Genomic DNA, 13,175 nt, shown 5'->3' on the forward strand with positions numbered 1-13,175 from the left:
TGGTAATAGGACAACTGGCTTTCTTTATGGAAAAAATAAACTTCACTCACATACATAGAAGAGCAAGGATATGTTTCTTAAACCACAAGTAAAAATAACAGACACAAGAAAGTAAAAGATTCATAAAGTTGACATCAAAATTGAAAACATCTTTTAAAAATCCAAAACCCCATTATAAACAAAGGGTTAGTATCCACAATGCATATAGAACATCTACAAATAGATTATTGATAGTAGATAATTGACAGAAGAGGAAACCCTAATGAAAAAAATTCTCTACCTCAATAGTAATAAGGTAAATACAAATTAAACTGTATTTCATTTTCAGAGTAGCAAGAACTTGAGTCTGACTATACTAAGTTTTAGCCACTAGAGAAATAGATATCGCAAACACTCCTGGAAGGGCACGTTGATATAATCACTTTGCAGAGTAATTTGGCAATATCTAATGAAGTTGGAAATATACCTATCTTAAGATCCAACTATTCCAACGGTAGAAAAAAAAAAAAAAAAAAAAAAAAAAAAAAAAAAAATATATATATATATATATATATATATGTATCTTGCATATGTAAACAAGGAGACATATATTTTGTTCACTACAGCATTGTTACAATAACCCAACTGTCAACTAGTAGGCAAAGAAATACACATACTACTGGTAAATGGAATACACACAGCAGCTAAAATGAACTAAATAGACTGATATGTATTAACATGAATAGATACTGGAAACATAATCTTGAGTCTAAAAAACAAGTTGCACGATGTCACATGCAGTAATACAACTTATATACATTTTGAAGCAACAAAATGCCACTATCTAGCATTTATGAATACATATATACCTGTAATAAGATAAAAAACATGGCTTGGAAACACATCAAATTCATGATAAGGTTGCCTCTGGGGAAAGAACGAAACGGGACTTGCAAGGACTTCGAACTTTAATATTTGATTTTTTCAAAATAAAGGATCTGAAGTAAATGTAGGAAAGGTTAACATGTATTAGATTTGGGTGTCAAGTGTATCTCTTGAGTTTTTCTGTATTAAAAAATATGTTAAATATACACCGACTTCTAGAATCAAATATTTCTGTGATGAAACAAGAAAGGACTGACTAAAATTCAGAAAATGTGAGTTATAGCAGAGGGGCTGCCATTCTTTTAGCGTGTAACCTTGGGCACTTCTCGCAGCTCAGAGAGCCTCAGTTATCTGATCTGTTAAGTGTGGACACTGTAAACCTAAATGGAGTGGGGAAATATGGAGGACACAAGCAAGTGCTATGGCATAAATCATATTCAACGTGAATTTAACTACGAGCTAAAAACCAAAGATTAGATTGCAAATGTTTTAGTAAACAAAGCTACTATTTTGCAAAACCCTCAGAAATAAAAAAAGGACATAAAGAGGTGAAACAACCGCAGTTGGTTTCTGATTTATGCCCATTTCTTTCCTTTTTCTTCTTTTTTTTTTTTTCTTACCTGTTTCCTTCCCTTGAAATAATGGTTCATTCTGAGGGCAGAGCTAACCTACCCACTGAAGGATGAGAAACAGCTCATTCTACCTTCTCGTCACACACATTATGGGGTGTAATATCTTAATAACATCATCTATCAAAAAGCCTTGCAGAATGATTGTTCGTCCGTGAGAAATCTTTCTAGCACCAACTCCCCAGAACAGTAAGTGCTCCGTAGGCAGGACTAGGTTCTAGATCTATACTGTGAGCTTCAGGTGTGTAGGAATGGTGCAGTGTATGAAGTATAGATACAGATTTCAACAAACCAGCTGCTACAAATTAAATCCGAGCTTTCCAGAATGCCTACAATTTCACTATCTCCTAAAATGGACTGGGTCCAGCACTGAAAGTCTGAATATAAAATGTCTGCCAGTCTCCTTCTGGGTTTGTCTATTTATTTTGTTAAAATGTGTCATAACTTTGTATTTAAACCTCTTCTAAGAGTTATAGTAGTGAAGAATTTTTGCATACATTTACATATGCGAGCTGAACGTTTTGTCATACTACATTACAAAGGATAAAAAAAAGGGGGGGGAAGTAGATTTCGTCTAGTTCAGATATACAATTGAAGGAATTATGGTTGAAAAATGATATCATGAAGGTTATTTGCATATATACATTTCACCACATATCTGAATAAAATGAAGAATATCTGGTCCTTTTGTCTATTTCAGAAATGCTCCTTAATTTCTTCTCGTGCCCTTTTAGCAAAACCTGCTCTTCTAGGTGTCTAACTTCAAGGGTCTTTTCTGAACATGAAACCAAAATCCTTTCACCTTTTCCAGGTCCATTTTAATAACCACTGATGAGGCAAAGTTAGGAAGAGAGCATGTGTCTGAAATTGGACCACCAGGGGTCAGAACCAGGCTCTGCCACTTCGTGGTTATGGCCATTTACTTAACCTGTCTGCACCTCTGTCTCTACCTCATTAAAATGGGCATTATGATAGTATTTCTCTCACAGAGTCGTAGTAAATGAAATACTGCATATAAAGCAGCGAACAGAACTAAATAAACCTTAGTCATAATTAACATCATTGTATATCACCATCATAATTGCCAAGCCTGCTGCTGCGGGCTGGGAAATCAAAGCAGAGATCCTAGCCATTTGAAGGAGACAGACATATAAACAAGTAAATATAGGAAGGGGGTCTCCATTTAAACAGGGAAATAACCCAGTGGCTTAGGGTCTGAAGGAGATGGGAAAGCCCAGTGATTCTCTTGCTGACACACCACTTAGAATGGCTGTGACAAGTGACCAAGAAGATAAATGTTGAAAATGAACCACGCTTGAATGAGGCATCGGAATTCCTGGATCCCGCATCCTGAAAACTAAAGATCTAACTACAATGGCCTGTCCTGCAGATCAGAGGCAGAAGGCCGATTTGAAGATGTTTTAGTGCCAGCTGAATCCCAAGGTGTCACTGACATTTGTACACAAGTTCTCAAGTTAACAGTACCCGAGACTGAATTAGAGCCAAGAGTAAAAGGGAAAGGATTCCAAATGCTTCCAGACAAGTGCTGTGCACTGCGCTTGCTCCGCCCAGCAAGGGGCACCCATGTAGACAAGGCCTCTATCTTCCAGCCCAGGGCTGAGGTCCCAGGGCCAGGGAAGAAGCTATCATATTCTTGCCCTCATTTCTGCTGTCACCCAGAAAGGGGGCATCTATCTTGCTGAAGGAGCATTGTGTGTACAAGCAGAGCCCACAGATTCTTGCCAAAAGGGCCTTTTGTGCTCTCCTTTCACGTTCTGATATATTTTACCCCTCCAAACTGGAGGTGACTCACTCTATTGTTTTGAGTCCTTCAGCTTAATCCAAATAAGTCAGCCTCAGGAAACCTTTAGGGAGGCTGGTATTTCAGGCATTCCAACACAAAGAATTTACAGGTCACAGAACACTCATCTTTTACTAGTCTTTTTTTTTTTTTTTTTTTTTTTTAACTTTCAGGATAAGATAAGCTTTAATGGAAAGAAAAAATTATAATCTTCAGTGTTTCTGCACTCCATATGATACTGAGGTTTCAGTTTTTTAAAAAAATCGTGTTTTTTTTTGTATAGCATCTATTTCTAAGAAATTCAAAATTGCTCTAAGTGTCATTTATCTTCCCAACATCACGGTGCAGGTGGGCTTCCATCTTCCCATCTCCCCACCCCTTCAGCTGCTAACAAACAGATGTCGCTTGCTGAGGGAGCATCTAACCACAGCGCTGGCCCTGACGTGTGTGCCATGCACAAGACTGAGTATGACAGTCGGCTGACAGTGGGTGCCGCATCTGGGGCGGGCTGGCAGCCAAAAGAGGAGAAAGAAAGACCCCTCCTGTCAGGGCATCCACGGGAAAAGAGAAGAACTTCCAGACCTGAATTCATAGCAATAACTGAAGAAATGAACAATGTGTCCTTGACCCTGCTTATTTCTCAGTGATCTAGAAATTAAATGCAATAAATATGTGACCACCACTCAGTCACCTGGGTACAGAGCTGTAGGCTTAGGGAACAAACAACTATTAATTGAAACTCCTAATGCATAGTAATTTCTGTAAGAAAGAATTTGCAGGTTCAGTACTGCACATGAAGTTGAAATTAATAAATGATATTTCTATTTCTTCCCACTGCAGTTAATTTCTAAGTATAATTCAATTTCTATAATATTAACACACAGAGTATTTACCAGGAAATCCATCACAAACCCTAGTCGAAATATGAAAAGAGTTTAATTTTCACCTATGAGAATTACAGTTGGAACAACTTTGATACTGTAAAGGCAACCAACTCAATAAACACCAGTTTTCCAAGAGAGAATTGAGAGACAAACACATTTACAGCAGATCACTTATAGCACACGTTTCGCTCCTTGGAACTAGAGCTTGCTGACTTAAGAGGATATTAAAGAATCATAAGATGGAACCATGAAACCTTTGTGGAAAAGAAAAGTTCCATTTTAACAACTAGTTGGGTTATTCAATCTATAAATTATATTAGTAAAAAACAATAGATCCTTCATGTACTTTTTGTTTCTTGAAATGCACCAAAAGTTGCCATAAAAAGTGAAATCTGGAGATATCTGAGAACGAAAGGGGAGGCAGTGAGAAAGGGAATAGTTGCTGTACTTGTAAGTAAGCATTGTTGTGGTGTCTGCCCAGCTCCTTCCTCTGTAATCCACTCGCACCCTCCAGTGCCCACCTCTCATCACCCTGGACAGGTTGGCTGACTCTTCCACCCCAACCCCCCACTGTGAACTCTGTATGTACAAAACTGGACTGGAAGCAACACTTCCTAAACGATTCCACCAAACCCATCAAATCCCATGCTCTCCACCAATTAATTGGATAAAGACTAGCAAAGGCATCTTTTTTGTAGGGTTTTCCTTTAAACATTAATGCACATTATTCTTTACACAAGGTTCACAAGACACTGGAACAAGAGTGGGATTGTGTCCAAAAAGTTAAAGAGAGCAGTGACTGTACAGGAAATGGCTGCCTTTCCCAGGAGTAACGACAAATGATAATAAATAGGAATAATGATCATGGTAAATGGCTGCTAATTGGGACCAATGACTGAGGAGCTGTCACAAGTCAGCAGAAAACTATGATCCTATTCATTCTGATAGTGACTTTTATAGTTAACAATATTTGATTTTTTCAAAAATACCTGACAAATGTTGAAACCAAATGTTAGCATTTATTCAAATGTGAGTAATTTGGGGACAGGAGAAGGGCTATGCTATTTAAAATATTATACTTAAATTTAGAAAGCGTTTTCTAAATTCAAGAATACTTCAATAACTGGGTTAGAAATTCCTAAATTCTGCACACAAAAAAAACTATCTCTGTTAAAAAAATAGCTTGTAGAAGACTAGTAAATCTAAATGTCATTATAGAATATCCAGAAATAAGACAAATGACTCATTTCTATAACCATTTTATATCTATCTTTGTATCTATCTTTGTTTCACTATTTTCTTTAATTTCTACTTTTGGCAAATACTATCTTGTATTTCATACATCCTTATAAACTACATTAAAATATTGCTAGAAGGAAGAGAGAATATAAAAACAGAACGAGAATATCAACAAATTTGTGGCCAAAGGGTTCAAATTAAATATATGGAAGCATTTTCAGTTACCGAGACATTTAAAAGGTATTTTCTGCAGGTGTGGGGCTGGGCTGAGGGACAGTTCAGTGAGCGTCTTTAGCATATTCCTGATCTGAGATTATAGTAACTATATATGCTTGTCTACCAAACTACATGCACATTGTGTTTCTTAGTCAACAAAAATATTCTAATAAAGAGGAAGTGGGGATGAGAATGGCATAGCTTAATGCAATTGAATCATGTAAATCTCTGCTTCTGGTGATCATTTTCAAAGGCACGTTGCAAAACTAGGGCCACTGCCTCTGAGACTTAGGCGAAGCTGTATTTTCATCCCATGACAGTCCCACAGTCTACTCACCATGTGTGCCTGAAATAACGCGGGGATGAAGGACTGGTTAGATAGGTTGAGCATCCTGGAGGAGTCCTGTAGGACATAGATAGTGCCAAAATCAACTTGAATGGGATGTACGTAGATAACGGGGCCTTCTCCGATGCTCCTTACGTGACATACCTGTGTTCCCAGAGAGAGAAAGTATACAGGAATGGCTGAAACGGCTGGCCTTGAAACAAGCTTCTCGTCACCCCTTTAATAAAAAAGCAGTGGCACAAAAGGGTGCTGATTAGAACGGACATCCCTTCTCCCTCGGATTCTGTGGTCAGAGGGACAGGGCTGGCCGGGCTGGTCAGACCTGTGAATCCAGTCTGGAATTCCTCCCCAGGAAAGATGACTTGCTTCCCTGGGTCAGCTCCAAGCTGTGCACTGAGGGAAACCAGAGTAATGGTCGTCTACATGGCAGCCTGCACGCCAGCCTGCAGAATACTTAGCACGGGGCTAAGGACCTGCACTTCAGAGCCGGAAGTGGCTGCATTGAGCCCTGTTCTGTGGCTTTACTAGTGGCACACGGGGCCGTCCACTGCACACAGCCGTGTAGGCTGGGGACTGAAATCCACCTGCTCTGCTCCCCTCGCCCTGTGCCCTCAGCCAGGCACCATGTCTGCCTGAGGAAAGGGCCCTTTTTCTTTCATAAAGTGCTGCACTCAGCAAATGACGCTCCCAGGAGCTGCATTTCTGCAAGGTGGGCACAGCGTAGGCTGGCAGGGAACCTGGACCAGTGGCACCTTTTGGGTTGACCTGCCTTTGTGATGCTGCTTTATAAGTCAGGTGGCTTATCTATGGCATCTTCTATAGAAGAGATAAAAGCAAAATCCTAGTTTATTCTACTCACTAAGTAATCAGAATCACTTCAAACAAATGTATGCTGGTCATCCAGCTCCCAAATAAACCAAATGTCTAGGAATTCATAGCCTGTCGGGCAGCTTCTGTCAAGATTCAAGATTCATTTTCCGATTCAGCTCAAGCAGCAGAAAGATTTCCATGTCTCTCTCTTCCCACACTTGGAGAGAGACTACTTCTCTTACCAGCTTCAGTAGGTTAATTTGGACAATGAGACCAGTCAATACACAGGAAAAGATCTAGTGAGCTGTGAGTGCACTGATCTCAGAGCCCACATGCAGCAAGTGAGTGATGCCCAAACCCAGCTGTGCCCAGGAACGGCTAAGCGCATTGTTAAAAAAACAGATGTGCTCTCCCCTCAGAGATGCTGATTGGTAGGACTAGAGAAGGGTCAGAGACATCGCTGTGTGTGAGAAATTCCTGATAGGAGTTTAAGAACAAGCGCTACAAAACACCACTACTTTTGGATGTATGCTCAAGTATATCCCCGAAGTAACACACTGCTAGTTTTGTACCATTGCAGAGTGAAAATGTAGAACTCTAGAACTACAAACAACTGAAGGAAACGCAAACATGGTGTGCACCTTAAATGCAAAGACTTGAAATGCTTGGTAAGAAGTACAATTCTGCAATTCTGAAAATTGGCTCTTACCAGAGGAGGGTCCTGGCTCCCGAAGATCGAGATGTAAACTGTGGACCTGTGCTCCCCAGTGACCTGGGTCTCCAAGGTCAAAGGTATGTCAACGGTGCTGTGGGGCGAGATGATTCCACAGGGGCTGGGACTAGAGAGCAACACAGCTGGCGAGGCCTCATTTACCTGGTGGGAGAGACAGGCCAGAGGGGTAAGCAAGCCCCCCGCATAGTACAAAATTAACAACACATTCGATTATTTTGAAACAAGTGTCCTGTGTCTGTGGAGGAGCTTTAGAAATGCATCACCATTCAAGCAAGGATGTGGGGATAAGCAACCCCCATTCTGTCAAAAGGAAGTTTAGTTAAGTGGGGTGTGCATAAGGCCCTTACTCCAAAGTGTACAAGCCGGCAAGATGCAGATATTACCCACAGTGAGAACTAGTGCAGGACAGCAGCTTCCCATGGCCACCTTCCATAACCTGGCCCTCCGCGCCTTCAGGCATAACCCCCCCCTCCCCTTGTCCCTTTGTGCCACATCAATAGAGGCCACCAGGATTTCCCGGACACACGCTACTGCTTCCCACCTCCAACTCTTTGCACTTGTGTTTTCTCTCGCTGGAATGTTCACTCCCTTGGACCTGACTGCACAGTCATCCAGAATACCCCTCAGGAATCCCCAGTGCTCCAGAGTCAGAGCTTTTCATCTGTCCCCAGGGAGCGTCCTGCAGTCCTTTTCCATAGCACACGCTATCTGTGTGTTCATCTTCACCGCATAAAGGCTGTAAACTTCTGAGGACACCACCTGGGCCTCACCTCAATACATGCCCACTTTCTGGCCCCAAACAGATGCTCAGTACATGTTTTTTAAATGGAGAAATAGGCAGTTGAATGAATGTCGTCCTGTGTCTACCAACGTATGCGGCCCAGAACCCTGCTCTGCAGCGCATCACTGGCTTTTATGCAATGACAACAATCACACATAAAACGTTAACACTCCCACGGCCAAAGAAGGAAGCCACCGAGGCCCAGAGACTGTCACTCTTGCTGCAAGTATTTGCACAGCCGGAACCGGGCTCATCCTGTGGGAGGATGAGAACTGCAGGTAGTTGAGTGGGAGCTTGGCAGGGGCTTGCTGCTCTCCAATTCCAGGTGACGAGCTCAATGTATCCCTGTGCATCCTTGAGCGGCCCTGCCCAGTGGGTTCTGGCCGGCTGCAGACTGGTTCAGATGCAGAAGATTATACTGCCTTCTCTTTGGTTTTTGTTTAAAAAAAAAAAAAGTGAGCTAAAAACAAGAACTTTACCAGTGGGCAGGCAAGAATTCTGTTCTGGAAAAGGGAAGTTTGTGGCTCTTTGCCAAGTTGGCCTTTACAAAGCCTGGCTGCAGTGGAAGCAGAAGGAGGTGTCTTGTGCACCGGCGTGGGTGGGGGCTACCTCTGGCACTTCTGTGGGTGCACAGGAGGCCCTGAGCCATGGTGGTGGGCAGAGGTGCAGCTGTCTGCATCTCTGCACTTTGGCTTGTGCCCACAGGTGAGCAGGGCTCCCCGACCCCAAGCACACAGTCTGCAGGCCTTTGTGTCTGTTCTCCTTGAACAAATGAGGAGGCGGTGGGTCCTGAGGGAGGGCAGCCCCACAGCCTGGCTCGCCCACAGGGTTTGCTCTTGATTCTGAAGAAGTTTTCTTTCTTGTTTTTTTAAACTGACCACTTGGAAAAACCGCGCTGGTTATCTGAGGTTTCATGCCCTCTCCCTGTCCCACTGCCCCACTTTGTAAGTGGGTAACTTGTTATCGTAGCCCATGTAACGAGTCTAGGTTGTCCAGGGTGGGGGGTGCAGGCAGCCGTCCAGGACCACAGGATTCTTCTTACTGTAGTCTGGCTTCAGATAACCAGGTGAGCTTTGATAGGAATCACCGGAGTGGGGCCAGCCAACAACTGAAACTAACATTCCTGGCCCAGCCCTGTTCATAGGAAGAGTCTGCTTCTTCCCTCACTCTGGACAATGATATTCAGAGTAAGCATTGAGGTCATGGTAAGAAAGGAAAAAAATATGTATGTATACGAAAGCAGACAAATCCAAGGCTGCGAGGTGAATGGGTATCTGTGTTTGGAGTCTACAAAACCAAAATCCAAGTTGAACAAATGATTTTTTAGATAACCTGTGTGTATCTGCCCTTTGTGTGTGAGCCCCCAGCCCTGTTCTCCCGTGAATATACTTTGAATGGCAGCCATTCTGCTCGCATTAACCACAGATGCCTTTCCTTCCACCATTTAAAAAAAAAAAAAAAAAAAAAAAAATTCCCAAACAACTCACTGAAGCGTCTCTAAGGAGATCAAGTCTTGCCAAAATAAACCCTTCTTTAGTTAATTGATCAAATGGATGAATTCTGGCCCTCTCAAGTTTCCTTCCCCAATTAGACTGGAGAAGTGGTCTGAGCGTTAACTGTTGGGTTCAGGGCAGCATCCTACCCTACAGATATGAGAAGGAGAAAATGGAACCGGAGGAATGGCCTTGATTGCAGCTGTCACAGTCTGGCCCTTGCTATAGGAGGCCACCGTGCATGGAGAGAGATGGAAATGGGAAGTTGAAGGAGTGCTTAGCGGGCCAGGGGGATTTGATGCGTCTTGTTTTCCAGGTGAATGAGAAGGAAGGGACTGGTGGATGGTTGGGTGCTACAGTCGGAATATTTGCAAATGCTAACACATTCATATGAGGTACATTACCATGTCGGTTATTGGGAATGTGTGTATTTTAAGCAATAAGATTCAGCTGGTCAGACTTTTCTGGGCAGTCTCGGTGACGCAGTTCCTGTGCTGTGATTGTTCTGAAGACAGAGTGGCTCTAACCACTGTGAGAAGCCCCAATAAAATTGACCCCAAAAATTCTTTAAAAAATAAATAATAAAATAAAACAAAAACCCCATGGCCAAATAAATTTAGGTTATTCTGGGAAACACTTCTCAGAGCCACAGCAGCTTGAGAGGATAGAGCGTACAGGTTTCACCTGCTTGAGCACCCCATGGTCTTTCCGTGCCTGGTCTGGTCTAACGTGGCCCTAATGTAACTCAGTGTCCTTCTGGTCTAACGTGGCCCAATACAACTCGACATCCCTCTGCATCCCCACTGTTCAGCCTTACTGGAGCTTGAGGCAAAAGGAAAATCAGTAATACTGATTCTGTCTTTATCTAAAGTTTTGATATTCTGTTTATCATGGAATTTTTGCACTAGTTTTGATTTCTTAAAATGTGGCATGAAAATACTATTTATCTTGAGTACTGAGTTTTTTGGCTCCCCCTTAGATTTTGTGCTTGAGGCAAGTGCTTCACCCTTTCCCCAGCCCAGCTGTGCAGAAATAGCTTCGCCATCACCCCAAATGCAGGCTCTGCTCTGGGCTCTGCAGATGGCTGTGCTGCCAGGGCTAGCTTGTTCTGCCGTTAAGCATATGAAAGTCAGAAAAGACGTCTCCTGTCACCCCCACCCGTGGCTTTTGGTTTTGTCTCAGAGAAGCACACAGAATAACTCTAATTCCCTCTTTTCTATAACAGCCCTGTGACTAGTGAACGGTAGCTATTTTGTCCTGGGTGAGTCTTGTCTGTTCCAGATTAAACACTGTGTTTTTCCCTCATTGGACTTGGATTTCCAGGTGACATAGATTGCCAGTCTGGTTACTCTGAACATGATTCATTTCTTTTCAAGTTTCTATTATGAAAATACAATGTCAAGATTTGAAGACAAAATTCTGGCACTGCTTTGACCAGTGGCCATCTCCTTTCTTTAGCGGATGTAGCCTAATTCTGCCTTGGTTCTGTGGCCCCTAGTTGGTCTTTTAGCTCCTTTTGAAATTGTAGTCAAATAAAACCCCCATTTGATTGTTTGCACGAATTAGTATTCCTGTACTTACAGAACCGAGTTTTAAACCCACATGCATTCTTGGCAAACTGCATCTCATTAGGCACCTTCCATGACTCTAGGCTGTACATATCTTTTAAAATCTTTTATCCACATGCATTTGACTGCTTATCCTCACCTAGCTAAGTATGGTGGCATGTGGACAGATCTGTTTCATACCACATTGAGAGGCAACTCCTTCTTTCTCATTCCTATATTATCTCTAGCCTTCTAGTCCAAAAATTCCATTTATAAATATTGCATTACTATATCTTAGCGAAGCTGTCCAAGTCACAGCCATAGACAGGCATAAATGAAGACTCCTAGCTCTGCCTCATTTCCTGCGCGTGGTGAATTCAGTCAATTATTTGCAGGTGCAACTTATGCATGTTGGCTTAATTGACTCTTTATTTCTTTATCAAAGGCAATTTTCCTGGGAAATTAACAACTGTTTACACCTGCAGCTGCTCGTTCATGCAGGTGGCAATCCAGCTGTGGCTTTACAACTCCATCCCCAGATTATCCCAGTGTAAAAAATCAGAATTACAAAAAGTCATGTGTTCAGGAATAGACTCTTAAGGATTTCTCTTTTTCAATGAGGAAATCCAACTGACGGAAAAATCAACACTGAAAAAGGATAAAGTAACTCACCTGAGGCAGGACCTCATAGCATCCAGGGAGGTCATCATCGTTGACAAGCTGGACCATTTTCTCATATTGGTACTTCAGGAAGCAGTGTCCGAAGTCCATCTTTGTATTAACCACGTGGAGGGCAGGTACAACACACCTGCTCAAAGGAAGGAACTCAATTAAAGCATTTAAAAGAATAGAGAGTATGTTTACATATGAAGAACACAGAATCCCAAGTTAAACACATTTGTCACTGTCACATAGTTTTCTCTAATAACTACATTAATCATTTTCAAATCTTCCTGCTGTCATCCCTCTCCGTTAGCCCCCAGCCACCACTTTTTAATCAAAAAAAGGGCCAGAAGCAGGACTCATTAAACAGCTGTTTTGGGTGGGTAATAACTAACATTTCCATTGCTTTTCACATTTGGCTTTCCTTTGGCAAGAGACCCGCACAGCACAAGTTCCTGAGGGGGTCTGTTTCCATGACAAACAGGGCAAATGCCACCAGCATGGGGTCCTAACTAACTGTGACACTTTGGACCAGAGTCCCCCGAGGACTAGCAACAGCTCACCCCATCTAAATAATGGTAATAATTCTAATTCCTATGCAGAACAGCTGTCTTGGATCAGTAGGCTTAGGCAGCTGCGGGAGCCAGAACTGGCATTGTGACAAGGGTGCTCAGTGTGGAGGGGGTGGTGTGTGTGTGTGTGTGTGGGGGGAGAGTTGTGTGCCAGAGAGGGAGGAATTGAAGCCCTGTGAGAGAGTTGGTCTATTATTGGGTGACTTGGGTCTTGTTTTGTATCCGTGCATCTCAACGTCTGCCCTGCGGCACTGCAGTCACTGTACAGTGCAATGGCGAGCAGCACTGGCGTTTGAATCAGTCAGAGCCGGGTTCAAATACGGACCTTTCCGAGTACAACCCTGCGCAAGCTGCTTTCCCTCCCCGAGTCCCATTTTGCTTGTGGGTAAAATGAAGGTCATTCTAGGAAGCGCCATTAGCATCGCTAACTCTTCTTAGGGTGGTATGGAAAATACAGGAGATAGTCTGAATGAAGGGCATAGCACAGTGCCAGGGAAGGGCTCAGTAGGAGACAACTGACGTGTGGCAGGGGGCACGGCAAGGCAAACTGTGACTGCTGGCTCTCTGGGAAAATTACTCTAGGGAGCAAGTGCTAAA

General features: G+C 42.7%; 1 protein-coding gene across 3 annotated transcripts in view; it reads right to left on the reverse strand.

Annotated features, from left to right (window-relative positions):
- Window positions 1-13,175, reverse strand: part of HYDIN (HYDIN axonemal central pair apparatus protein) — a 289,372-nt gene that overhangs the window by 167,619 nt on the left and 108,578 nt on the right. For all 3 annotated transcript variants that reach the window (XR_016022033.1, XM_088800246.1, XM_019757602.3), the window contains exons 16-18: window positions 12,016-12,151; window positions 7,499-7,663; window positions 5,971-6,123 (exon numbers count right to left, since the gene is read on the reverse strand). Coding sequence is in view for 2 of the 3 variants with exons in the window: in XM_088800246.1 (XP_088656372.1) it covers window positions 5,971-6,123; window positions 7,499-7,663; window positions 12,016-12,151 (454 nt within the window). In the remaining variant the exon portion in view is untranslated. The remainder of the gene's footprint in view (window positions 1-5,970; window positions 6,124-7,498; window positions 7,664-12,015; window positions 12,152-13,175) is intronic.

Source organism: Rhinolophus sinicus, chromosome 8, assembly GCF_057876585.1.
Source record: "Rhinolophus sinicus isolate RSI-liver-muscle chromosome 8, RSI-T2T, whole genome shotgun sequence".
NCBI classification, from domain to species: domain Eukaryota; kingdom Metazoa; phylum Chordata; class Mammalia; order Chiroptera; family Rhinolophidae; genus Rhinolophus; species Rhinolophus sinicus.